The sequence below is a fragment of the Oryctolagus cuniculus genome, chromosome 7 (assembly GCF_964237555.1).
Source record: "Oryctolagus cuniculus chromosome 7, mOryCun1.1, whole genome shotgun sequence".
Lineage (NCBI taxonomy): Eukaryota > Metazoa > Chordata > Mammalia > Lagomorpha > Leporidae > Oryctolagus > Oryctolagus cuniculus.
The window spans coordinates 40,957,708-40,983,426 of NC_091438.1; the positions used below are offsets into that span (position 1 = coordinate 40,957,708).

Sequence of the window (25,719 nt, forward strand, 5' to 3'; positions counted from 1 at the left end):
ACTTCGTTTTTAACCCAAACCAAATGAAACAAACCGGACTGTGTACCCACTCCCAATTCCTTTGGGATCCCAATCCCAAACTCAAGAGTCTCCCCTCTTTTCCTCCCCATAATCAGATTTGGCACACATGCCGATGCTATATTCCAAAAACAGGGAGCTTCTAGCTGTTTGTCCCTGGACTGCTACAACTGGCCTCAGGGTTCTGCAAGGCACAAACTGGTGAATAAAATGGTGTTTATCACACAGCCTGGAGGTGACACAGATTCCAGTTTCTGCAACCTTAACCCAAAATCTTTCCCCCAAACGTGGCCTGGTTTACTCAGAACCAGGCAGGCTTTTTTTAAAGCTGCTTATGCACCAAATAACACAAAACAGAGTAATTTTTAAAACATTTATATTTATATATATATAAAAATTAAATATATATAATATATAGTGTGTTTGAGACTAAAAATATAGTACATAATATTTAAAAAAAAGAAAAAAAAAGGCAGAATAGGAAAAGGTGTGAGGGACACACAGATACACATTGCTAAAAATCTACGATGGTTTGTCCTAACAAAAATAATATTTTTCTTCTCTCCTCTTATCGTCATGGATTCATTTATTATTGGGGTTTGGGTGCAGAAAAATTCAACTGGAGCCAGAAATAGAGGTTGTAATTCCAAAAGTGGCTGGGACAGAGAAGGCGACCACAGGGAGCTCTGGGCCTGCCTGGCGGAGCTGGAGGCAACAGCTAGCTGGCTCACAGCTGCTGACAGGCCTGTGCCGACACAGATTCGATCAGCGACTAGGGAATTCTGGGGGTAGCATCTGAAGAGTTCCAGAAGCTAACAGAAGAGCCTGGGGACCACCAACACTCGCAGAGGCCAGTGGCTGGGGACAGCAGAGAGGAAAAGGAGGGCAGGAAACAGCTGGTAGAAATGAGTGATCGTTCAATGCAGATGAAGTTATTATTATCATGACTCTGGTTTTTCAGGGCAGGCGAGTGCCAGAACTGCCCAGTATGGCCTGTGACTTCTGTGCAGCAATGATTTCTCCAGGGACAGGGCCTGGAGCTCCCTCACAGTGATGCAATAAAATGGGATTCTCCACACCCTCCCCCTCCAATCTCCCAAGTCCTCTCCACCAGCCGGGGTGGTGTCAGGACCAAGCCAATGCCTTTCACAGTCTGGCCTGCAGGAGACAGGGAGAAATACGGAAGTGGGGATTAAGGGAGGCAGAAGGGAATGGGATATTTAAATGCTAATTTTAAAGCCTCTTCACAAAAATAAATGCTTTGCCAGTGACATCCCTTGGTCTGTGCACTTGTGTTCCCATTTTCCTCCTTGCCAGGGCTTGGCAGGGCTCAGGGCTTCCCTGTTCCTTCCAGCGACTATCTCATACGGGGAACACAGAGCAGTGATGCGGCTTGGGTCACCTGCACCAGGACCAGAGAAGCCAGGGTGGCCCTGGAGCCCAGCCATGGGGACAGGAGAATGAGGCAGTGTGTCAGTCAGTTCACTCCACTGGGCTTTAACGTGGGTCTTTGAAACCCAGAGGGCTCAACATTGCCACATATGTGGGTGAAATCTACAGATTCTGAGACTGGGAGCCCAGCCCCCAGCTCCACTTCTAACCTGTCCCTTCATGGAAGGATCGGCTGTGTTCTCTCCCGGTCCTCTGGTTCAGTCACCCTGGACTGCAGGCTTCATGGTGCAATAATGAGGATGGTGGCCCTGGAGACCCGGGTAAGGGACAGCTGCTTCTATTTCCCACACACAGAAGCGGCTGCCTAAAACCTCAGCACTCGGTGAGACTCACCCAGCCCTGCCTGGGCCTGCGCCATGGATCGCTTTGCAAACCTGCCTGACCTGAGCAGGAGCAGCACAGATAACCCGATTGCCAAAGGATGACCCCGCATCAGTTCCATTCTGAGGTCTTGGGTGTGCATTTGTTGCTGTCTGGGATAAAAGGGTTCCTGATGGAAATTCACTCACAACACTTCTGACAGAATAGTGAAGCCCAGATTATTTCAACAGTTACCCAGCTCCCCACCCCAGCCTCAGCAAAATAACACAGCCAAAGCAGGAGAGCTCTGGGTCTGTGAAACCCTTCCCAGGCCACAGATCCGGGGGGCAGTGAGCGTATGGTTAAGTCAAGCCACTCAGCAAATGGCAGCTTCAGAACTGGGTTCCGGGTCTCCTGACCTCCAGGCCCTTGCTCTTCCTACTGAAACAAGAAAAGTCAAGATGACCAGGATCATCAAGGACAGACTGGGGCTCCAGCCTTAAACACAGCTCTGCAGCCAAACCACCTTCTGTGCCCTGGGAAAGAAAGCTGTTCCGTATGGCCTGGCCTCGGGTCCCGATCCAGATTCCAAACATACCAGAGTGCAAGCTGCAGACAGCACAGACTGTCTGGGCTGCAGATGCCTCCCTGTCCCCTGCCTGGCGCTTGTGACACCCAAGAGGTCCCAGCTAATCAGCTAAGGAGCTTCCTTTCTCTGCAAGTCTCCGCATTAGCTGAGTTACCTTGTGACCCTGGGTCCGTCCCCTCCATCCGCTCAACAGAAAGGACCTGATACTTAACCAGAAAGAGAGAAGTAAGAGAATCTGGCCAAACCCAAAATACAAACGAGTGTGTTTTGGAATATTCCTGTTTAAAAAGTTACCACCTTTAGGCTGTACCGGGATTACCCATGGCTTCCGGTTTTTGCGCAAACAATCAAAATTTGTATGAATTTGTCTGCACAGGGACCTGCTCTCTTAGCAGACCTTCCCAGGGCAAGCTCATGAAGGACTCTGCAGGAAGTCTGGGCTTCCAGGGGTGGAAGGCAGCTGGGAACAGCCTGAAATGCCCCCAGTAGGGCCGCTTCCACAGGGCTGCCCCAGAGGCTGGAGGCGGAGCTGCTTGCTCCCTGGGCATTATCCGCGGATCACCCGCAAGAGGATGGCTGAGAATGTCACCCCACAGGCCCATCCGTAAGGATGGTGATGGCCCGTGGCTGATGAGCATGTAACTCATTAAAGTGAACATGACTAATGAATGGTGACCACCGAGAAAGGGCAAGGAGCATTCTGGGAATTGCACCGCAGGCGCCCCCCTCCTCCCACTGGGCTGGCGGGCTGCACAGCCGGGGAGACGAAGAGACTCCAGGCGCTGCTTCCTCGGAAGCGAGGCAGGGGCAGCAGGCCAGGTTCTTTCAGAAGCCCGCGTTCTCTTTGGTCGGGTGGAATGTGTGCGGGCGCGCATGTGCAGAGGGCACGGACTGTGGGGCGCCTGCTTGCCCTTCCGCAGTGCCTTCTCCCCGTCAGCACGAGGTCCCCCCGCAGCAGGGCCATTTCCCGGCCCACTTCCTCTCCAGGCCCCCGCGCCGTGAGTCTCTCCCCTAACCCTATTAACGTCCCTGCTCCCCGCACACCTGCCCACACAGGGCCGGTCAGCCAAAGCTGGACACTCAAGGCACTGACAGTGGAAGAAGGAATCTGATTGGTCCAAGAAGACAACATAAAACACAAAGACATTAAACCAAAACCTGTCTCAAGAGAACATCTCCCATGTCCCCTGGAGGGTGGTCTCTGACCAGCTGGTGGGGTCTCAGGGAGGGCGGCAGAGCCGGAGACCCAGGGCCCCTCCCTCACCCGAGCCTCCACCTGAATGTATAAAAATGCAATCAAAGTGCTTGGAGACGGAAAGAGCAATGGAGGGAATTAGGAGCCTGGTGGAGAACAGGTGCCCCCCTTTCCTTTCCACTGGGACTTGTATTTTGGGTGGGGAAATCCCTACAGGTTTTTTTTTTTTTTTTTTTTTTTTTTTTCCCAAATGAGGTTTTCATCGTTCAGTTTTCCAAATGAGGTTGTCTTTGCAAAATACCCTATAGCACAGCACGCCACCCCACACAAGCTCAAGAGTTAAAGCCAGGAAGTGGGGCAGAGAAGAGGGCTCCCCTAGGGTTGGTGCCACAAACCGCCGTGCAAGCCACAGCCGTCCCTGGCTGGCCAATCAGGTCCTGATCCTGACCTTTCTCTCTTCATGAAGATGCAGATGGGTCTGGTTGTCCCCAGCACAGCGCGGGAAGAAAAGGGGGCAGTGTGACTGGGGGCTCCTGGATCCACAGTGGGCAGCCAGGTTATTCTGCACTTTGGCCTCAGCTGCATGAGGGCTAGACTTGAACTCAGTACCAGGGCTGTTCTGCAGACAAGAGCTAAGTAAATCCAAGGTCCCTTCTGCAGTCTCCTAAAGAGGGCAAGATGCACTCTGGGCATGAATGCAAACAGGACTGGCCGGGGCATCGTACGTTCCACCTGTCTGTGCCCAAGCCACCCACTCCCCATACTTCATGTCTTCCCCGCCGAAGCCTGACCCCCCTTTCCCACTCACAGACGACCAGAGGGGTGGGACGGAAAAGGAATGCTAAAAAGTGCCCCCTCTGCTCTCCCCAACCTTCTCCTTCCCTGTCCCCATGCTGGCGTCAGGCAAGAGCACAGTTCAGAAGAGATACGTCCTCCCGAGGAAAAGGGAAGGGCAGGCCCAGGAGGCTGGGGCATGCACGGAGCACCATCCTCGGGACGTGGTGTTTCTGGGAGACCTGCTCCCCACCTGCCACGCGGGAGGAGGAAGGCTGGTCCGAGCAGGGAGCAACGAGCAATGCCCCTGAATATCAGGGAACAGCTGTGAAGCCTCCTCTGCCCCGCAGAGACGCCCCAGCCGGGCTCGGGCCCCTACACGTGAGTCTGCATGCGCTGCTGGAATCGCTGCCCGTAGTCCGAGTGCTGGGAGGTGTAGGAGAACCGAGTGGCCGTGGCGTACTTGCCAATGGGGTCGTACGCCTCATACGGGGTCCGCTCCAAGCCGGAGGTGGGGGCCTGGGGATAGCCCAGCCGGTAGGTGGGGTACCCGGCTGCCCCAGGGAAGGGGTGGGAGTTGAACTTCTCATAGTTCTCAAAGGACAGCTGGCTGGCTGTGTCGGTGCCCGCTGGGGCAGCAGGGCCAGCGGCGGTGGGCTCAGGGCCGTAGTCAGAGGCAGGGGCCCGGCTGTAGGTGTTGAGCTGGGCATAGCCGCTGGAGTGGGAGAGACGGGACGAGGGGCGGCCATCGAAGCGGGCAGGGCCAGGGGCACGGTAGTCAGCATAGAGCACCGCCCTGGAAGATGGGCGGTCCTCGTGGGCACGCACGTTGTAGTAGCCGTTGGTGGGGTCCTGGGGGCACAAGGAGAGAGGAGGATGGAGACAGAAGTTCCCTCTCAGGGGATCAGGTCTCCCTGTGGCTGTCCAGCTGCCTCCTCTTGTTCTCCCCATGTTTCCTTCTGGTACCCACCCATGCCCCTGTTCCTTCAGTCACCCTCTGGACCCCTCCTCCCTGCCCTGTCCTCCCCTCCACCCCCAGGCCACGCACACGGCCCCACCTTCATCTCATACTCCTCCCGGGTGTCGATGGTGTCGCAGCGCAGGTCCTGCTTCAGGTCCACATCATCCTTAAAGGACTGCACAGCAGCAGGGGTGAGGGGTCAGAAGACAGGGCCTGTTGTTATCCCCCTCGCCAACCTCCTCCCCGTGCCCAGAGGCCTCCTGCTAACAGCAAGGGTCTGGGGTCAAGGGCACACTTGAGTTCTGCATCCCCCCGGCAGAGGCTCCGGGATGTGATGGAAGGGGCCAGGGACTGGGTTCTAGCGCTAAATCTGTTGCTAAAGGGCAGTGTGGCCTTGGGTCTGTCTCTGCCCTCTGTGGGTTGGTTTGTTCATCTCAGCGAAGAGGCGTTTACGTCAGGAACACAAGTCCTATCTCCGACTCTGCGATGGAAAGGATGGATGTAGGGGCTGGCTCTGGGGCAGGGTGGGCTAAGCCTCCACCTGCAGTGCCAGCATCCTGTATGGACACCAGTTTGAGTCCTGGCTGTTCTACTTCCGATCCAGCTCCCTGTTAATGCACCTGGGAAAGCAGCTGAAGACAGCCCAAGTGTTTGGGCTCCTGCACCCATGTGGGAGACCTAGAAGAAGCTCCTGGCTTTGGATCAGCCCAGCTCTGACTGTTGCAGCCATTTGGGGAGTGAACTAGCCGATGGAAGACTTTGTCTCTCCCTGGGGTGCGGTGTGCATGTGTGCATGTGTGCGTGTGTGTGTGGCAGGACCAGGGAGAAGAGAATAACAGCAGTGGTTAAGAGAGCTGGGGTGCAGCTGGTCCTAACAGCCTGAGGGAGGAGACCCTCACCGAGTAGATGGCCTTCATGACCCGGGTGGCTGTGGAGACGCTGGCCGTGTCGTCCTCCCGATCAGAATGCATCGTGAGTGGCTCTCGGTTCACCGTCTCTACCTTGATATCCAGCTTCCTCAAGGTCACGTCCTTGCGACCTGGAACAGGTGGGGGCAGCCTGGACTAGTCGCTTTCTGCTGGCCTCGGGGCTGGGGAGCTCAGCTACATTCCTACCCAACCCCACCCTGGGAGGCGCTGCCTGCTGTGTGCCCTGGGACGGGAGGGGAGGGCCGCGGCCGCGTGGGGCCCACACTCACTGCCTTTGCGGCGCCGGTAGAGGAAGAACACCAAGGCGATGAAGAAGAAGATGAGCAGGATGCCCGCGCCGATGGTGGCCCCAGCGATGATGCCTACAGGCAGCACCTCTTCCGGTGGGGGAATGAAAGGAGGAGGGGTCATGCAGAGGCTCATGGGGACACGAGCTTCGGGCTCTGCACGGCGGACGGGGCTAAGGTTTCCTGATTTTGTGAGCCGTGTTAGGTTTAAATCAAGGCTGGATTTGAGAAGAAGGGGACGGATGTGTTTGCATTTGGGTCTGTGCTTCAGCTTGATGAGAGCTGAGCTCACTGTCTCATCCCTGCAGGGGAGGCATCCACGTGACCCTGGCCTCAGACCATTCCTCTTCTTCAGCCCACCTGCCGCGAGGGGCGGTCCCTCCTTCCCGGACGGGGCCTGTGTTTCAGCTGCAAACCATCTGTGCTCCGACCCCCTTGCCCACTTCCCCATCTGCACCTGTTCAGCCAAGGCCCAGCCTTCCTTAATTCCCCGGGCTTCCCAGAGCTGAGCGGGAGCTCAGGAGTCCTGACTTCAGCCTCTGTGGGCCGGGCTCCACAGCCTGTCTTCCTCGCAGTCCTCATGGGGCCCAGAGCCTGCCTACAGTTCTTCCCCTCTGGGACCCCTCCCTGAGGAGCCCCCCATTGCTCTTCCACTCTGTCCTCCTGGTTCACCCTGCAGATCTCCAGCCATTTCCCACAAGGCTCCCCAGCTCCTATGTCAGGTGGCTAGCTCTCAAGACATAAATGAACAAACCAAAGCTATCCCTCCCTCATCAGACCCGGGAGCTTCCAAAGGTTAAAGTAATAACACCTCCGTTGGGCTTCAAGTGCCCGGGGAGAGGGGGTCACGTCTCTCCCATCAGACTAAGAATTCCTGGAGCTGCAAGGGAATGAAAATGAGCACCTATCCTGCCCTGGGCACTGGGGCACCCTCAGCAACCCGGTGAGACGGGCAGTGGTACTCCCTTGGTCCGTCTGGGTTCATTTGTTGCAAGTTCCTCCTCCACACTGGACGCTTCTTGAGTGCAGGGGCTCGGTCTTGCTCTCAGCTGCCCCCTGCAGCCCCTGGTGTGGAGCCCGGCCCACAGAGACGCTCAAGAAACGTCCATGGAGTGAGCAACCCTGCAGACCACTAAGAGTTCTTGCCCTTGGAGAACCGCCCTGTCCCCACCCCGACCACCAGGCTGCCCTGCACCCTGGCGGACACCGGCACAGCCAGTCACCTCGCTCCTCTAGCTGGATGATGGCCGTGCCAGGCCCGAAGCTGTTCCAGGCCGTGCAGTTGTAGTGTGTCTGGAAGTCGGCCTCCATGACGTTGTTGATGGTGAGTGTGGACAGCACGCCGCTGCCTGAGTTGGTCCTCTCCACCGTGTAGCGCTCCAGGGTCCCCACCTCCAGGAAGTTCTCCTTCCATGCCCAGGCCTGCGGTGGGGAGCACACAGAGGAGTTAAGGGGGCAGGTGGCAGAAGCACATGTCTAAGGCGTCACCCTCAAGGCACCCTCACTCTCCAGTGCCGTGTGGGTCTTCAGCTCGACCCAACACTCACCCTGGAAGGAGTCTGTCATATCTACCGCCTCAAACCCTCGGCACCCAGCCTCACTTGGGGGAGCAGTGGCTCCCACACGTGGCTGACGTCACACCTCCTAGGGAGATTCAAACGGGAACCGCCGGGGAAAGGCCGAGGACCGCTGTCTTTCTAATGACCCCATGTGATGTGGGTGCAGCTGGTCCAACGATCCGACGTCTGGGACCCCCTGGGTCTCCCTCCAAGTCCCTGTGGGGCCTCCCTCTCCTCTCCCTCTCTAGGCCGCCATTCCTTTATCTGTGATATGAGAGAACCAGGCGAGTACTGGACACTGCTCAAGGTTTCTTCTAGTTCATCCGCTCTGTGATTGTAACTAAACACAACCCAACTCTTAGCCGCGCCTTAACCAATGCACAGGAACCTGCTAGCTGGCTCTGAAGACTCATCCAAGGCTCTCAGGATGGCAGGGCCCAGAGAAGAGCCCCCTGGACCCACCCCTCCTCCCTGACTTCCCACTGCAGGACCCCCCACAGGGGCCCCCCTCCGAGTGTAGCCTAAGGGAGGGGAGCAGCTGAGAGCTGGCTCCTTTCCAGAGATCAATCTTCCCGCTCTGCGAGGAGAGCCCCCGGGGAGCCCAGCCGCCCGCTGCCCGGGCGGCCGTGGTAATGGAGTGTCCCTGGGCAGCCCTGGAGTTAGCCAAATGGTCATTAAATGTGATGAGGGGTTTGACGGTTAATGGTCACGGAAGGAATTAATGGCTCATGGTGTGGGGGAGAGGAGGGAGGAGGGAGGTGGTGGCGAGCGGGCTGGTAGGAAGGAGGAAGGCAGGAGGAAGGAGGGAAGAGCAGGGCAGGGTGGGGAGCGGGAACGGATGGGGGGAGCAGGCCGAGGTGGGGGGGGAGAGGAGGGATCAGGGGAAGGGTCAGGGGTAACCGAGTCAGGGAGGCGGGAGCAGAAGGAGCATTTCCAAGGGCGGCAGGGAGGAGCAGTGACAAGGAACCGAGTGCCAGGTGCCACACCTGTTGCTACAGGGACTTCTCAGCAACCCCGTCAGGCAGGGGTTACGGCCTCGGTTTTGCAAAAGAGGAAAATGAGGCTCATCACGCTAAGTCAAGTGCTCAAGGTCACACAAGGTGTGAGAGAGGAGGCGGGATCCGAGCAGGTAAAGGGACACAGGGGACGAAGGTGGAGGATTAGAAGTACAGACAAGGGATGTGGAAATCGGAGGTGTGAAGCCAGAGGAAGGGAGAGGCGGCTGGGCAGGAGTGGAGAGTCGATGGTGGGGGGGTGGGGTGGGGGGTTGCCAGCACTCACGATGCGGTCCGGGGGTGGGGTGCTCCCGATGAAACACTCCACCTTGCCGCCGTCACCCCTAACAGCGTACTGCACCGCCTCGCTGGAGATGATGGGGGGCCCTGCGAGCGAGAAGACCCAGCAGGCCAGTCAGAGCCTGCAGCGCCACCCACCCAGGCCTCAGGGCCGCTCGGGCTACTCACCATTCACGTAAAGTGGCACCTCTCGCTCAGCCACGCCGATCCGAGGCACGATGGCCCGGCAGGTGTAGGTGCCAGCGTCCGCCTGGGTCACGGACTTCAGCAGCAGCTGGTTGCTGTTACTCAGGACCTGGGCAGAGAGAGCAGCCTCGGGTGGGGAGCCAGGAGGCCTGGGCCCCTAGGTCGGTGAGGGCCCCCGCATTGGAGGCATTGGAAAGAAAGCAGGAAGGACCACACGTGAATTTCCAGAAGGGAAATGGGGTTCCCGAGTCTGTTCAGTCCCCGCCCTGCCCCTCAACAGTTTGCAAGAATGGACAGGGGTGGCGTGGAGGCCGCAGTGGGCAGGGGAAGGCTGCAGTGTTTGTACAAGGACACGGCCTCCTCCAACCTGCTCTCCCGTTTCCACTGTCTAACGAGGCAGGGCACTTTCCCCTGAAATTTCTTCGTGTAACCCCGGACCACACTGACTCCGAGGGTCTCTCTCGAGCTACAGAATCCAAGCTCCTCGAGGGGATCGCCCCAGCTGCCTGCCTGTCCTGTGCAGCGTTCATGTGCGTTTCACCCTGCAGCAGCCTCCCTGCAGCCTGCCCCTCCCACGGCCTCTGAACTGGCCTGCAGTCCTGTGACAAGGGGCGGAGCTGCCTGCAAGCACTGTCCTTGCCCTCAAAATCCCAAGATGCGAAAAAGATCCCAGGTTCTACCTGAAGAGGACGGACCGACCCCCGCCCAGCCCCTTAGCCGCCCCCACCCCGTCCCCGACACCCACTCCGCTTCCGCCCAGCACTCGGGAAGAGCAGGACGAGTCTCACCATGTTGGAGTCCTTCTTGGTCCAGGTGAGGGTGAGCGGGGGATTCCCAACCCACACACAGGTGAGGGTCACGTCGGAGCCGATGTCTGTGGTTGTAGGCTTGGGGTCCACTACGATCCGGGGAGCAACTGAGGTGGACAGAGGCAACTTGTCAGGGCCTCAAGCTCACCGGGGGTCTCTGGCAGTCAGGGTCCTCCTCCTGCTCTGTGAGCCCCTCAAGTCCACTCCTGTCTCCTCTTGCTACACAGGCCCCCCGCCACGTCCCCCCCAAGGCCCTGCTCCCTGCTCAGCCCTGCCGTCCAGCCACTCACAGTGGACGTTCACCAAGGTGCTGACGTTGGTGCTTCCCACTTTGTTGTGGACCTCACAAGACACGGGCTCCGTGAAGAAGGAATAATCGACATTCGTCTCGTAGCGACTCTCGTGGGCGTCCTCGATCAGGAAGCCCCCCTTGGCCCACCTGGGGAGGACAATGCCCAGAGGTGGGATCAGGGCTCCAAGCCACCCCCACCACCACCATCCTGGCCTCCCTGAAGCACTCCCACCCAGCCCCTTCTTCACCTGTAGCCCAGGATCTCAGGGTTGGCAGTGGCCTGGCACGTGAAGATGACACGCTCACCCTCCTGCACTGTCTGGGGCTCGATGGACAAGGTCACTGTAGGAGGATCTGCAAAGCAGGCCACAGGAAGTCAGAGTCCTCCGTCCCTCCCTTGCACACTCAGACCTCATCACTTGGGGTGATCTAGGAATCTGAGTTTGCAGATCAGCTCCAACAACTAAGCTGTCTTCCCTGCCTTTCCATGTGGAGCCTCTAGGGAGCCTCAAGGTAGGGGTGACCACCAAGGATGGTTCTGAAGTCATCAACTGATCAACCGATGTAATGACCTGCTGTGGCCACTAGGCGTCAGTGTGGGCTCGCTGCGCTCAAGGAAAGCATCTTCAATTGCCCCCCACCCCTACATTTGTTTCCCTGTGTTTTCGGAGAGTGTTGTTGAGCCCCTACACAGTAAGCACACTCCATGCTGAGTGCTCTTAGGCTGTTTAATGCTCACAGCCTCAGGAAGCAGGGACAGGTCCACAATCCCTTACTTTCTTTTTTGATTTTTAAAATTTTTAAAATTTATTTTTTATTTATTTGACAGGCAGAGTTATAGACAATGGAGAGACAGAGAGAAAAGTCTTCCTTCCATTGGTTCACCCCCAAAATGGCTGCTACGGCCGGCGCTGCACCAATCCGAAGCCAGGAGCCAGGTGCTTCCTCCTGGTCTCCCATGAGGGTGCAGGGCCCAAGCACTCGGGCCATCCTCCACTGTCTTCCTGGGCCACAGCAGAGAGCTGGACTGGAAGAGGAGCAACCGGGACTAGAACCGGCACCCAAATGGGATGCCAGCGCTGCAGGCGGAAGATTAACCTAGTGCGCCATGGCACCGGCCCCCTCATAATCCCTTACTTTCAACCCTTGGAATTGGACATGTTTCAGAATTTGGAATTTTTCAAATTTTACAAAGAAAATGCTATGCATAAGGCCACAGACACCCCCCCCGAGGTGTCTGGGGACACCCCACAGTCACACACATTAATGCATCTGCAGTGACACATACGGCCACTATGCCAAGACTATGAAGAGCCCCAGCTCAGGTCTGCCCAGCACATCACTTTAACTATTATTATTTTTAAGAGATTTATTTATTAATTTGAAAAGCAGAGTGACAGATCTTCCATCCACCGGTTCACTCCCCAAATGCCCTTAACAGCCAGGGCTGGGCCAGGCCAAAGCCAGGAGTCAGCAACTCCATCCCTGCCTCCCACCTGGGTGACAGGAACCCATGTACTTGGGCCATCACCTGCTGCCTCTGAGACACATCAGCAGGAGCTAGACTCGATCCCAAGCACTCTGAGATGGAGATGGGGATGTCGGGGTCCCTGAGGGGGCCCAATCCTCTGTGCCACAACGCCCAATTCCCAAATCGCTTTTTCTTTGGAACCATGGATCAGAGATTACAGGTCCATATTATACTTTCTCCAGGTAAGCTGAGTTGGAAACCGAGGCTGAGAGAGATTAAACCATTGCCCCAAATGACACAGTGGCTCAGAACCGGGGACCACCAGACTCCACGGCCGATGCCCCTTCTACCAGCCCTCAGCGTCCAGGGGGACGGCAGCCTTTGTCTTGGGGTCTCTGGCTTCTCACGAGGCCGCCGCGTTCCCTCCTCACCACCCCGCGCCCGCCTGCTCCTGGACCCCACTCACGGTGCACGTCGAGCTCCACAGACGTCTCCCTGCCACTTGGGATGGCCTCATTCACGCTGCGGCAGGTGAAGACGCGCCCGATGTCCAGGTCTGTGGGGTTAATGAGCAGCTGGCTGATGGTGGTCTCCCTCTTCCCATCCTTCAGCAGCTCCTGGGGCGGGACGAGGCGGACAGACAAGGTCAAGCTAAAAGCCCCCTCCCCTGCTGCCCAGGTGAGCTGACTCGGAGTGGGGCTCTGGCTACAGGAATACTGTAACCTCAAGTTCAGCTGCCTCTGCTCCCCAACCTCTGCCCTGTGTGCACCTATTTTTTTTAAAAGATTTTATTTATTTATTTATTTGACAGGTAGAGTTACAGACAGTGAGAGGGAGTGACAGAGAGAAAGGTCTTCTTTTCTCTGGTTCACTCCCCAAATGGCCGCAATGGCCAGAGCTGTGCCAATCCAAAGCTAGGAGCCAGGTGCTTCTTTCCAGTCTCCCACACGGGTGCAGGGGCCCAAGGACTTGGGCCATCTTCTACTGCTTTCCCAGGCCATAGCAGAGAGCTGGATTGGAAGATGAGCAACTGGGACTAGAACCGGTACCCATATGGGATACCTGCACCACAGGCAGAGGATTAACCTAGCGCATCTTGGCGCCGGCCCCATGCCTGACTATTTTTTAGAGCAGTTTAAAAAGTATACAGAAAAACTGAACAGAAAGTATGGAGAGTTTCCATATTTTCTCCTCTCAGGCTCACCACTCCCAGCAGTACTGGTATCTTGCATTAGATAACTTTGTTACAACTGGCAGACCAAGGCTGGTATACTGTTACTAGCTAAAGCCCAGAATTGGCCTTAGAGTTCCCTGTTTGTGTTACAGTTTTCCCTCTGGATCTGAGTCTCATTCTTGGAATTCTCTGAGTCCAGTACAAGCCCCTCCTCTTCTGCAAAGACTTTCAGGGCTGAACCAGGCCTCATCACGACTCTCCCAGCCTGAACCTGAACTGGTACCCTTTGCAACCTGTTCTGGGCACAGCTCTCAGCACATCCAGCTGTGTTTGCTGTCCTGTGTGAAGGATTCAGTGTTTATATATAGAGAAAAGATTTACTTGATTATTTGAAAGTCACAGTTACAGAGAGGGAGAGAAAGAGAGAGGTCTTCCATCCACTGGTTCACTTTCCAGATGGTTGCAACAGCCAGGGCTGAGGCAAGCCAAAGCCAGAAGCCAGGAACTTCACCCGGGTCTCCCGGTGGGTGCAGGGGCCTGAACACTTGGGCCATCGTCCACTGCTTTCCCAGGCTATTAGCAGGGAGCTGGATTGGAAGTGGAGCAGCCAGGACTCGAACCAGCACTGTGATGCTGGCATCACAGGCAGTGGCCTCACCAGCTATGCCACAAAGCCAGCTCCAGGGGGTTTCAATGTTGAATCACAATCTCCTTGAGGGCGGGGAAGGGGCTCAGAGGCTCCAACTCTCTCACTCGATGCCGTCCAACCCAAGGTCCCTGAATACAGTCCCAGGAACCTTCCGGTTGTTTCACATATTGCAAACCGCCCAGGAGAACTATGCTGTGAACCAAAGTCAGGTCTGTGGCCTCATCACAGAGACGGGTGCATCTCTTCTGGGCCTGGAACAGGACCTGGCCATGCAGTAGCCCTGTCTCCCCCGTGCCACCCTGAACCTTTACTGTCTCAAATGGGCATGAAAAGGGGGGGGGCATGCCTGCAGCAGAATCACGGGGCCTCTGTCCATCCGAGTGTCTGGCAGGACTGTGGGGGACAGCGGGCCCAAGTTTCCTCCTCTCCGTGAGCTGGAAGTAACACCTACTCTATGGGACTCTGGTGAGGATTAAGGGAGTCCCTCCCTAAGGTGCTCGTGCACAGCTAAGTAGGTTACTGTTATTACTTATTATTACTGTTATTCCTTAGTCTCTGCGTAGGGACAGAATGGTGGCGAGCCCAGGAACCAGTTCCCTGCTCTATGCCTCACGATGCCCAATGGTCTATTGGGAGGGTCGCCCCAGGCACCCTCTAAGACCCCTCCTCACGTCTGTGTCCCCCGAGCCGTGGTGGAACCCCTGTGGGAAAGAAAGGCAACTACAGGCTGGGCGGAGAGGAGCAGGGGGAGCGGGCAGAGTCCTCACCGTGCTGGCCACGGCGCCCTCCTGCTGCGTCCCGTCCCGGAACCAGATGATGGTTGCGGCAGGCTTGGCGTTGAAGGCGCGGCACGTGAGGTTGTGGGGGGTGCCTGCCTGCAGCAGAATCACAGGGCCTCCGTCAATCCGGGTGTCCTCCGGCGGGACTGCGGGGGACAGAGTGGCCAAGTCAGCCCAGGGTGTGGGCGGGGCGGTGCCACCCAGGCCTGCCTGCAGCCACTCTACTACTGCTCCCATGGTGGATTCACCCAAGGTCCTGGGCTCACACAGCTCCCCAGGCCCTCAGGTTTTCCTGTCTTAGCTTGCTCTGTTTCCTGGTACTACACTCCCAACCACTGCTCAAGCCTCCTACTGACAGATGGGGTTCTGCGCTATCTCAGTATTTGGGCTCTAGGTGGCTGCCTCCACAGGTCTCTTAACGCCCATCCCTTCCTGTCTGCCTCTCTGCTCGCGGGCAGCCAGACGGGCGGGCCTGTTACAGCAGCTCCACTGTGCCACTGCCAGCACGTCATTTGCCTACAGCTCTGCTACGACTGGGCCACTCCTTCGCTCAGACACCTTCAGTGGCTACAGCTGCCTCAGGCATGAGTTCTGAGTGTTTGTACAAGGGTCCTGGAGCTCAGTCCTGCAGTTCCTGGCCTCCTCATCCTTGCGGATGCTGGCGTTTGCACATGACGTGCCCTTCCCCATAGCTCCTGCTGAAGAGCCACCCACCTGCCCAAGACCCAGTGATGCACTAAGGCTTTCCGGGCCGTGTCCCCCCTCCCCATCATGCTGGTCCCAGCCAGTCACTCAGCACTCTTTACACTATCCCCTGGGGATCTGATGACTATCTGTCCCTGCCCCAACCAGAACTGTTCCCACTGGACCTGTCTCACTACTGATGGTCTCCAGTGCCTGCAGTGTGGCCAATGTGAGCCCTTGCTAAATGCTGACGCTACAAGCAGGTGGTGGGGGGTGTTTCACCTGCCCCACAGGTGAATCAGATGGGAAGTTTCCGGAGGGCAGGGGCTGCCTACTCTCAACCCCAGTGTTGCCTTGACAGCAAGGGTATCTGCTGAATGAATGAATGGTGATGGGTGGGATAAAGGCAGAAGGATTTTGATCACAATCTTTCTTACCCACTCAGTGTTCATCAGCCAGAAAGGAGAAAGGATTTTGTTTGCTCCTTTCTGGGAAAGACAAAAAAAAAACTCGGAGGGAGTTTTCCAGGAGGAACCCTTGAGAGTGGGTAGTGAGAGGCCCTGGGAGCCCTGGGGGCGGGCAGGGCTGTCCTGCAGTTATTGGATTAAGGGGTTGCATGCTTGGGTTTCCAGTTAAAACAAACCCCCTGCAGCCTGGCCCCGGGATCTGTTCAACCCCCGTGTGCTAAGCCATCTCCTGGATGAGGTGCACAGAGTTTACAGCCCTGGTTTCAAATCCTATTAACTTCCCGTTGGCCTGCCCAGGGATCTTGGGTGAGTCACTAAAGTCACTGAATTGCAGGGGTTGTTAGTTTTGTCTTTGTTTAGACCAGAGAACAGTGCCTCCTCACTGCACCCCCGTGAAGGTCAGGGTGAGGCACTGCCCCTGGGCTGGGAGGTGCAGGCCCTGTGCAGTGGGTGGGGTGTGTTAGCTTCCTTGCCTGGACGCGGCCAGCACCACAGCCGACCCCTGGCAGGTTAATCATCCTCTGAATCCCTTGTGCCTCCTCCTTACTCCCTGCTGTATCTGGTTCCAATGCCAGATGGGTGCAGGTTTAGGGGTGGGGGAGGGAAGTAGCGAAGGAGACAAGGAGCTGCCACCCCAGGTCCCTGGGTCAGTGGGGGGTGGGACGGACCTCTGTAAGGCCATACCTTGCTGCCACGCCCAGGAGCCAGGGCCCGGAGGAGCGGAGTGCTGAGTGTCCTTGCCCAGAGACTCCGCCCACACCCAGGTGCCCAGGTGTGTGGAGTCCCCCGGGAGGGAAGGGAAGGCGTCTCCTGCCTGCCCCTGTCATGTTCCCTTTGCTCTGTTCAGGCAGAACACGTCCATCTGTCTCCTCTGCCACCAGCCCACCTTTCTCTAGAATTTCCCCACCATCATCGCCATCTGCACCTGGGGCGAAGGACGGCAAGGCTGCTGGGGCGTCTGCTCAGCCCGCAGGGAGAACGCCCGGGCAGGCCCACAACAAGTCCACGTGCTGATGGGCAAGCTTTTACCACCTGTGCCTTAATCGTGGATGTCCACATGCCCGTGTCTGTGGCCTCAGTTTCCACGTGTATAAAGTTTCAGCGTTGACACCGGCTCCCCGAGAGGTGTTACTGCGGTGGGGAACAGGATCGCATGGACGAGAAGTCAGCTGCAAACTGTAACGTGAGAGGCAGCCATTTCCACGTCCGCCCAGCTCAGCTGAAGCGCTCGTGTCTATGATTTCATTTAATCCTCACCACCAAGTGCATCTCATTAACCCCTTCACGGTAAATATCATTAACCTCAATTTACAGATAAGGAGCCCAGGCTCGGGGAGGTGACGCCCATCGCTCGGGGACAGCAGAGTGAGTGAAAAGGCAGAGCCGGGCCAGGAACCAGGCCGGCCTGACCCTAAAGCCCAGCTCCTCTATGCTGCACCCCAGGTGTTACTGCAGTGAGTAGTGAGGGCGCTGTGCACTCCACGTCTGCGGGGACCGGAAGTCGTGGTGGGCTGCACTCACAGTTCAGCTGTATTGGAAGCTGTTCAGGCAAGAGCCAACCTGAGGAGCTGGGGGACCAGGACGGCTGGGGGTGAGGGTCGTTTGTGAGGCTGGTGGTGGGCAGGGAGGCTGATCCCAGATCCCAGGACAGCCCACTCCTCTTTCCTGCCCTGCCGGGTCTCCGGGTCCCCAGGCTGTGACCAGCCACAGCTGCAGTAGGCGGGCAGACAGGTAGGCAGGGGAGGGTGTGAGGCTGTCATGCCTTCTCCTGCCTGTGTTTGGTGCAGGCAACAGGGTGTCCCAGGGCTTAATAGAGGGAGAAGAGTGAATGCAGAGACCAGGCAGGCTAACCATCCCTGTCTCCCTTCTTACTTTTGGGGGCCTCTCCCTTTACCTCTCATGCTTTCAGAGCGCCCCGACAGGCTCTATGAAGGCCCACATCCTCAACACCGACCAGGCCCTCCCAACAGCCAGTCGGTATCCAGCCCCCCCCCATTTGTGGAGCTCTGCCTCATTGACCTGCAAACCTTTAAACAAGGCATTCCGCCATCAAGGGTTCCCAGGACATTCTCTCCTCCCCCAAGAAGCCTTTCTTGATTGAGACAGGCCACTGGCCGCCACTCTGAGGCCTCCTCCTGCAGCATCTAGGAGCCTGTTGGATTTTGTTTCTGGGTGTGTCTGTGTGCTGAGGTAGAAGGGAGAAAGGAGAGACATCTATCTGGGCCCCTTGTTAGGATGCGCGCTCTCCTGGGCACACATAAGGAAGAAAAGGGGGGGGGGGTCTCCTGGGCTCCAGTGTGTGGACTCCACACTCCAATGAGGGTGTTGACTAATTCTTGCACTCTAATCCCAATCCTGCTCCTTGCTGATTCCTGCAATTTTAGTCCTACAGAGGAGAAACAAGGCATCCACCAGCCTTGAGTCCTAGTGCTTCAGGGCCTTCACATGCATAGAAATGGGCAGCCCGGTCCCCCAGCCTCCCCTGTCCTGACACTAGACACCAGCCCACACCTCTGCACCTGGCAGTGCCGTCTACAGGGAGCAGCAGGTGGTGCCGTGCCTCCAAGAAAACCTGTGTCCAGGGGCAGGGCCCTCTCAGGGCGGTGGTGCCCACATGGCTGGGGTGCAACAGGTGCCCAGGTCCCCGGGGTCCCTGCAGCTGAAGACTCTTCCTGCTGCACTCAACCTGTCACATGCTCACAGCCTCCTCTCGGACTGCACACTTGCCGGCGTCCATGCTCGCTCAGCTCACCTCCTCCCTCCCTTCTCCCATCCACCCTGAAGGCTTCCCCCACGGCAGTGATTTCGGCCAGAAGGAGGGAAAACAGGGGCAGCAAAACAGATCAAAGGGAGGCGGGAAGACAGGGATGGAGTCGATGACAAAAGAGCAGGCAGAGGATCACGGGTAGAAGAGTTCAGCTGGAGACTTGGAAAGCACAGGAGAGGCAGAGGCACAGCGAGTGACACCGCAGAGCTGGAGGCAGCAGAAAGACCGAGGGAGCCAGGGGGCCGCCGAGCACCAGGCCTGGAGACAGGCAGAGGGGCGAGGGGCAAGGGGCGAGCTGGAGCTGGCCTCATTCCGGTGCTGCATGCTGGAGCTGTCCTCTCATTATGCAAATGGCCCCGGGGGTTACCATAGAGGGACATCTGCTCTGTCCGCCCGCCCGTGGGCTGCTGCCAGGCTCGTGACTTCCAAGAGACAGGCCCTCCCACGGCTGACCAGTCACACAGGACCCCTGCTCCATGCCCGCCCCCCCGCCGCCTGGTCTCAGCCCTCCAGGCCTGCTCCCCCTGTTTTCTGAGGGGGCCCCCAGGTGGAATCTGAGCACTGAGGGAGGCAACCCAGGGAGGAAGGGCTGGAGGCAGTGTGAGCGAGAGACAAGTAGGGAGCTGGTTCTGGAGACTGAGAAAGGGGAGCTCCCTCCCCCGCCCCAGCAAGCCTGCCGGCCAGGGAGCTAAGGAAAGGAGAGGCCGGGTCTCCATCACAGCTGTGTGCCTCCCAGTGTGAATGCCCACATCCCCTGCCCACTCTCCTCTACATGCACTTGACTTTGGAAGAAGTTAAAGGAGGAGTTGGGGAGGGGAAACCAGGGAGGTCACGGGGACAGTGGGGGCAGGATGGCGGCCAGAAACAGAGGGAGAAGCTGGGAAGTTAAAGAGGGGATCGGAGAGCCAGAGAGTCAGGGGCTTAGGGCACTGAAGGGCGTTGCGTCATTACTGAGCACGGTGAGTTTGGCCCGCCGGGAGCGCAGGGCGGCCTCCGTGGCCTGGCACTCGTAAGCAGCGTCGTCAGACAGCTCGGCGTCTGTGATCTCCAGGTTGTACTGCCCGGAGTCGGCAGAGCCCACGACCCGGTACCGCGGCCAGGCTGCGGAAACAGAAAGGGCAAAGCCCAGGGTGAGGCCCAGCCTGGGGGCCTCGGCTTGGGGACCACCCTGTGCCCTACCTCTCACCCCCAGGTATAGGCCCACACCCAGCCCGGCCAGCACTCCTCCCTCCGCCCTCTCTGGGGACAGCACGGGCAGGTGAGACCAGGGGGTCCCAGACACAGGCTCTGTGATGTCACAGCCCCCCAACTCTCCCCGCCCCGTGGCGAGCTGGGAGTGATGGAGCAGGAGGGGCGGACCGCGGGGCGAGCAGAAGCAGGGAGATGAGCAGGAGCGGACAAGATCTCCGAAGCTGTTTGCAGACAAATGTCTTTCATAATGATAGGAGAGAAAGGGGAAAAAAAAAGGCAGACAGCAGGGAGGAAGGGAGAGGGGGAGAGAGTGTGGGCGCGTGGAAATTAGGGCATCGCAGCGCAGACATGAGCTCACTGGGGGCAGCTCTGTGGGCAGAGGCAGAGAGAAGCGAGGCAGCCTGAGGTCTCGCCCCCACCCACACGGGAGGGACAAGCGAGGCAGGGTCCTGCCAGCTCCCTGCTGCAGCCCCCTTCTGGGCCCCGTGCCTCTGGCCCTCTCCCATTTGGCCTCCCTTGTCCCCCTCCCTCCTCCTCCCCCGTCCCCGCCATCAGCTCCCTCCCATTGTCTCCCTGTGTCCAGAGACTATCGATTCTTCTCACTCCATATCCATCGATCTCTCCCTCTCCTAGTTCCTCTCTCTATCATCAATACCTCCACCAGGCCCGTCTCCTTCCTTCATACAGAGGGCTCTCTGTTACCTGTGCAAACCTACGGAGCCCGTAGCAAATAGCCTGCATCCCCTCAATAGCAGGAATAAAAATATACAGCCCCCTTCCCGCCACACCTGCACCACTGCAGTGCTTCGCAGCCACGTGCTTCCCAGTTCATCATGTCTCACTGGGCCCAAGATCCACCAATGGACTCCTATACAGCCAGGCCTGGTTCCCAGGTCAGTAATCCCAGGCTCAGAGAGGCCAAGTGGCTTTCCTCAGGCCGCCCAGCTGGCAGGCGGCGGAGGCGGGGCTAGAACCCAGGTGTCCTGACTTCCTGCCCACTCTGCCGGAGGCTTTCCAAGTACTTGCTTTAGGAGGTCGGTTTGTTTTCTGTTTCTGACTGAATCGCTGGGTTTTCTTCAGTGCCAGCTCCACAGTTGATGCTCAGTAAATGCTTATTAAATGAGTGAATAAGCAAATAAGCGCTCAGGCCGATATCAGACTGAGCTTTTGGCCTCTGAGCAGGTGTCGCCCCGGCAGGGGGAGGACAGAGGCCGGAGCAGAGCCCGCGGGGCACGAGCTCTTGCAGAACATAGAAGGTGCCTGTGCCCTGTGCCCTCCCCAACGCCTGCAGGGGGCTGCCGGCTCCCAGGCCCTCCTCCTTGACCCCCGCCTGCCTGTAGGAACCCTCACAGTGTCTGTCTATCTCTCGTCTGAAGCTTTCTTCGTAAAGGTCTCTTGGTTTCCCTTCATCTCCTGGGCTCTGAGTTCTCAAGTCAGTCCACGGGGCAGGAAAGCGGTAGAGACAGCTCAGGACAGGGAGGGAAGAAGGAAGGCGGTGGGGAAACCAAGGGATGCTGAGTCCAGGAGTCCGTGCCGGGAGTGGGAGGAAGGGGACGAGCGTCCAACAGCCTGGGTGCTGGGGTGGCCGGGCAGCCCCGACTCACCTTTGAGGCCCTGGCCCATGCCCAGAGCCAGTCCGTCCTTGGTCCATTGCACGATCCCAGAGTAGTTGAGCAGCACGCAGGGCAGCACAGCCCGCTGTCCGGCCACCACGGTCTGGTCGGCTGGCTCCTGGCTGAAGCGGGTCTGGGTCCCTGGCAAAGCCAAAGCCGGCACTGGGTCAGGAGATGAGTGAGAAGAGGGGCTCCACGGAGAGGCCACCCCTCCCAGGCTCTCACCCCCAGCCTGCAAGGGGTGGGAGGGGAGACGGCCCCTGCCCCACTTCAGCCCCAACCCCTGCCCTCTAAACCTTTAGCTCGTTCCTCCCTCCACCACCCAGGGGAATGGGTTCCAGCAGCTGAAGTGCTTAGCAGTCAGGGAAAGTGGTGCAGTGTTACGTAAAGGCTTAGAGATGGGGCCAGTGCAAGCCTCTCATTTCACAAAGGAGGACACGGGGATCCACGGAGAAGACGAGGAACTTCCCAAGGGCAGGGCTCCGCTTAGGGCCTGAGCCATCCTGCCGTCTCACCCCCACACCCAGGCGTTCCTAACAGTGGCTGCTGGTGATGCTGCTCAGGACTGAAACGCACACACATGAAAGTGCCATGGCCCCTAGCTGGACACGCATCATGTGAGCCAACGAGAGGTAGCACCAGTTTGCATCTACACCAGGACGCTCCCCCATGGAGCATCCGGAAGGTGCGCAAGGGCAAAGTCCGTGGGACAGGCATGTCCAACGTCCACATGGCTAACAAGCTTCCAAGGTGGGGACAGTATCCCTAACAGAAGTGCTCTTAGTCCACGCACGTCCTGGCACGCTGGCCCTGCTCCAAGTGTTACCCCTTGTTCCCAAGTGCATGGGTGTGCATGCACCGACACACCTGCACACACGCGGCCTGCTGCACGGCGGGAGCTGAGGCCGTGTGACTTTGTTCCACTCTCCCCCATGGCTGTGAGCTACACATGGCTGCCCGGCTGGCAGCTCAGCCCGGGAGCATTTGATTAGAGAACTGCAGAGTAATTGCCTTTAATTGTGGAGCCTAAATGGAGCAGGGAATTGGATTGCGGCTTCCTCTCCCCCACCGCTCCCACCCACCCACACCAACCATCACTGGTCGGCTCCAGTGGTGGGGCAGCCTGGGCACTGTGCAGAGCTGGGGAGCTGCAGGTCTCCAGCCTGGGGAAAGGCGAGGAAGGGAGATAGGACGGGGGAGATGGTGGAGACGGGGGGCTTCCTTGCTATGCCTCCAGTGAATCACACCAAGGTAACCAGAGTCAGTTCCCCCCCAGGACTCAGGGGCTGTTCCCCCTTCTTCCCCTCCCAGCTCCTAAGCAGAGGCCACAGTCCCCAAATCTAATCATTTCCAAACCCAGCTTCCCCAAACGTCTCTGACCTGCCATCACCCGTGTGTAGGCCAACATAATTCAACCCTTCCCATCCCAAGACTTCCCTCTAACCACAGCAGAGGCTGGGTCCTGGTCGCATGCCCTCCCTTCTTTTTTTTTTTTTTTTTTTTTTTTTTTCCTTCAGCCCCACTTTTTCCTTGCTTCCCAAACCTGTCTCCTGCTCCCCTCTTCCAGAAAGTCCTCCTAGACTAATTCCTGGGCCCCTTGGGCCCCATCACTAAGCCGTGCTTTCACAGCTCTATTCACACGGTCTCCAGTCTCGAATCATCAGGGCTTACACCCATAGTTTTCTTTGCTAGGAGAGGGCAGCAGGTGGGGCAGAGGGGGCAGGGCCGCTGCTCTGTCGCTTCCCCTGGAATGAGACCCTCTCCTCCGGCTGGATCTCTCTGGACCCTGACATCCATCCACGCTGGCTGCTGCACACAAAGGGGACTGAGAAAGAGGCAGCAGGGGCCAGGAGTGGACTGATGGCCAGACAGGATACACTGGGAGGCAGGCAGCTTCTCCACCCTGGCCCAGAGTGCCGACTCAGCGCTTTGGGTCTGCAGGGGGTCAGGATTTTAGAAACCAGGACCCACTGTCATCCTCTGTGAGTGGTTCCCCAATTCTGCTGACCTGACTTCCCAAGAAGGAAAGGGTAAGGCTCACCCACATTCTGAGGGATTAGGGTGGCAGGTGCTGAGATCCTGGGGGAGGAGAGGGTCAGGTGAGCAGCCGGCATTATTAATTCAGGCATTGCCCTCATTATTATTCAAATTTATTCATATCCTTGGCGCATTTCTCTAGTGCAGCTACATGCTGCAAACCCTCCACACTCACATTTCTCCTTCCCCCGGCCCCCCGAGCCCAAGTCAAGGGCTTGAGAGTAGGGTGGCCTGCGAGCCCTGGCTCAGAGATGGAATTCCTATCCACAGCGTCCCTGCATGGAGCCTCTTGGTGAAGTCTCGAGAGTACAGTGAGCAGCTGGTTCCCCGTCCACTCGGAGTGCAAGGCCACTGACCCTGCGGCAGGATGGGGGTGGGCAGCATGGGGCGTCACAGTCTGCAGAGTGAAGAGCGCTGTGACCTTGGACTCGCTACTTCCTCCTCAGGGCCTCTGCGCGCACCTGCACCGTGACAAGTCTGGACTAGGGCCTGCAAAGATCCCTGTATGCTTAAATGTTTTTTAAAAAAAGATTTATTTATTTGAAGGACAAAGAGAGCAAGAAGAGGAGGAGAGAGAGAGAGAGAGGAGAGACCGAGATTTCCCATCTCCTGGCTCACACCCCAAAATGCCCACAATGGCCAGGGCTGGGCCAGGCCAAAGCCAGGAGCCAGGAACTCCATCGTGTTCTCCCACCTGGGTGGCAGGAACCCCAGGTGCCTCCCAGGTGCATTAGCAGGGAGCTGGATCAGAGACCCAGAGCAGCCAGGACTCCAACCAGGCACTCTGACAGGGGATATGGGTGTCCCAGGCAGTGGCTTATCCCACTGCTCCACCATGCTTGCCCCTACACTCAAGTACTAGGGGCATCAGTTTCAGAGACAAAGGTTCACACTGTGCCTCTGCAGCTTCCGGAGTGACCTTGGCCAAGTGACAGGCCCTCTAAGCTTCATTTTTCTTCTTCATACGTGGAAGGATGGGACGGGGGGAGCTGCATGCCTGAGATAGCCCCGTGTACATTCCCACTAAATGGAAGCTGGGGTCGTTATTTATACTCAGGGGTGTCTGTCTGGGGACTTTGGGGTAAAACTTTATCTAGGTGTAGGCCTGGTTGAAGTAGCTTAGTTCAGAGACAGGAGGATGGAGGCGATGTCCCTGCCGAGGGGTCTGGAGTAGCGGGGCGATGGAGGGGTCCTGGGGAAGGCAGTCTAGATCCTGGGCCTGCAAAAGCCACAGGCATTGTGTCCTGCTTCCAAATCAGCCCCCTGAAGCCAGGACAGCATCCGAGATGGAGTCCGGATGCCCGGGGCTGTGCCAACATGGCTCCCGATTAGGGAAAAGCCCCAAGTCTGCCCTCACCAATGCCCATTCTCTTTCTTTACTCTCTAAGAGCACCTGTCTCTCCTCAGGCCCTTGTGCAGGCCTTTCGCTGGGGCTAGGGGAACCATACTGCTCCCTTACCTCCTTTGGGATTCAAACAGTCACCTCCTCTGGGAAGTCTTCCATGGTTGACCTGCACTTCCTCAAAGCCCTTTGGGACTCATTTCTCACTTCTGATGTGGTAGCAATGACACCACACCAGCCTCACGGCTCCCATGCCCGGCACCAGCAGTGACTCCTTGAGGCTGGACCATGCACTCACAGCCCACAACCCACCACCTGGCACAGGTGTTCCGAATGAGTGTTGAATGACAGACCAGGAGTGAGCAAATGCTGGGGTCAACAGTCCTGCCTTGTGAAAGCCCCCCCGAGAAAGGGAGGTAGAGTTCCACCCCCCACAGACCTCAGCAGTGGGAGAGGCAGGGCAGGAGGCTGAAGGGCTTGGGAGTTCTCGGTCCCAGCAGAGGGAGCTGTGCTGGGGCAGAACTGGGTGCACTTCTGGGCTCAGGCAGGCGCTGACGCGGTGCTGGGGGGCAGAGGAGAGCTGCAAGGTGAGCAGAGAGGTGCAGGAGCGCAAGAGCTTCGGCAGAAGCAGTGCCCTGACTGCGTGACAAAGGAAAGGAGTGGGGGAGACTCTGGTGTGTCCTTGACAATCAGGAAGCCTAGCAAGTGGCACACACGTGACTGAGCAGGCACGAGCCTCCAGGGCCGGGGAACCTGGCCCCCCCAACCACTCAGCCGCATGGCAGACCTGTCCTGAGCTGGGAGTGAGACTTCAGTCCCATACCTGTGCCTGCACCCACTTCCAGGAAATAAAACCTGCACCAGACAGAAATGCAGAGGACTCGCTCCCTGCAGAGTGA

At 57.8% G+C, this 25,719-nt stretch overlaps 1 protein-coding gene across 5 annotated transcripts in view; it reads right to left on the reverse strand.

The window, feature by feature from the left end:
* Nucleotides 1-584: 584 nt before the first annotated feature.
* The window catches only part of KIRREL1 (kirre like nephrin family adhesion molecule 1), a 102,283-nt gene continuing 77,148 nt past the window's right edge, over nt 585-25,719 (reverse strand). For 2 of the 5 annotated variants that reach the window (XM_070076876.1, XM_008264256.4), the window contains exons 2-15: nt 21,433-21,582; nt 19,589-19,738; nt 14,708-14,865; nt 12,584-12,734; nt 10,895-11,000; nt 10,645-10,793; nt 10,334-10,461; nt 9,528-9,702; nt 9,346-9,446; nt 7,729-7,927; nt 6,488-6,595; nt 6,189-6,328; nt 5,387-5,464; nt 585-5,180 (exon numbers count right to left, since the gene is read on the reverse strand). In XM_070076876.1, the coding sequence (XP_069932977.1) occupies nt 4,704-5,180; nt 5,387-5,464; nt 6,189-6,328; nt 6,488-6,595; nt 7,729-7,927; nt 9,346-9,446; nt 9,528-9,702; nt 10,334-10,461; nt 10,645-10,793; nt 10,895-11,000; nt 12,584-12,734; nt 14,708-14,865; nt 19,589-19,738; nt 21,433-21,451 (2,139 nt within the window). In that variant the 5' untranslated portion in view covers nt 21,452-21,582 and the 3' untranslated portion in view covers nt 585-4,703. The remainder of the gene's footprint in view (nt 5,181-5,386; nt 5,465-6,188; nt 6,329-6,487; nt 6,596-7,728; nt 7,928-9,345; nt 9,447-9,527; nt 9,703-10,333; nt 10,462-10,644; nt 10,794-10,894; nt 11,001-12,583; nt 12,735-14,707; nt 14,866-19,588; nt 19,739-21,432; nt 21,583-25,719) is intronic. The other 3 variants (XM_008264257.4, XM_070076877.1, XM_070076875.1) reach the window with 3 other exon arrangements.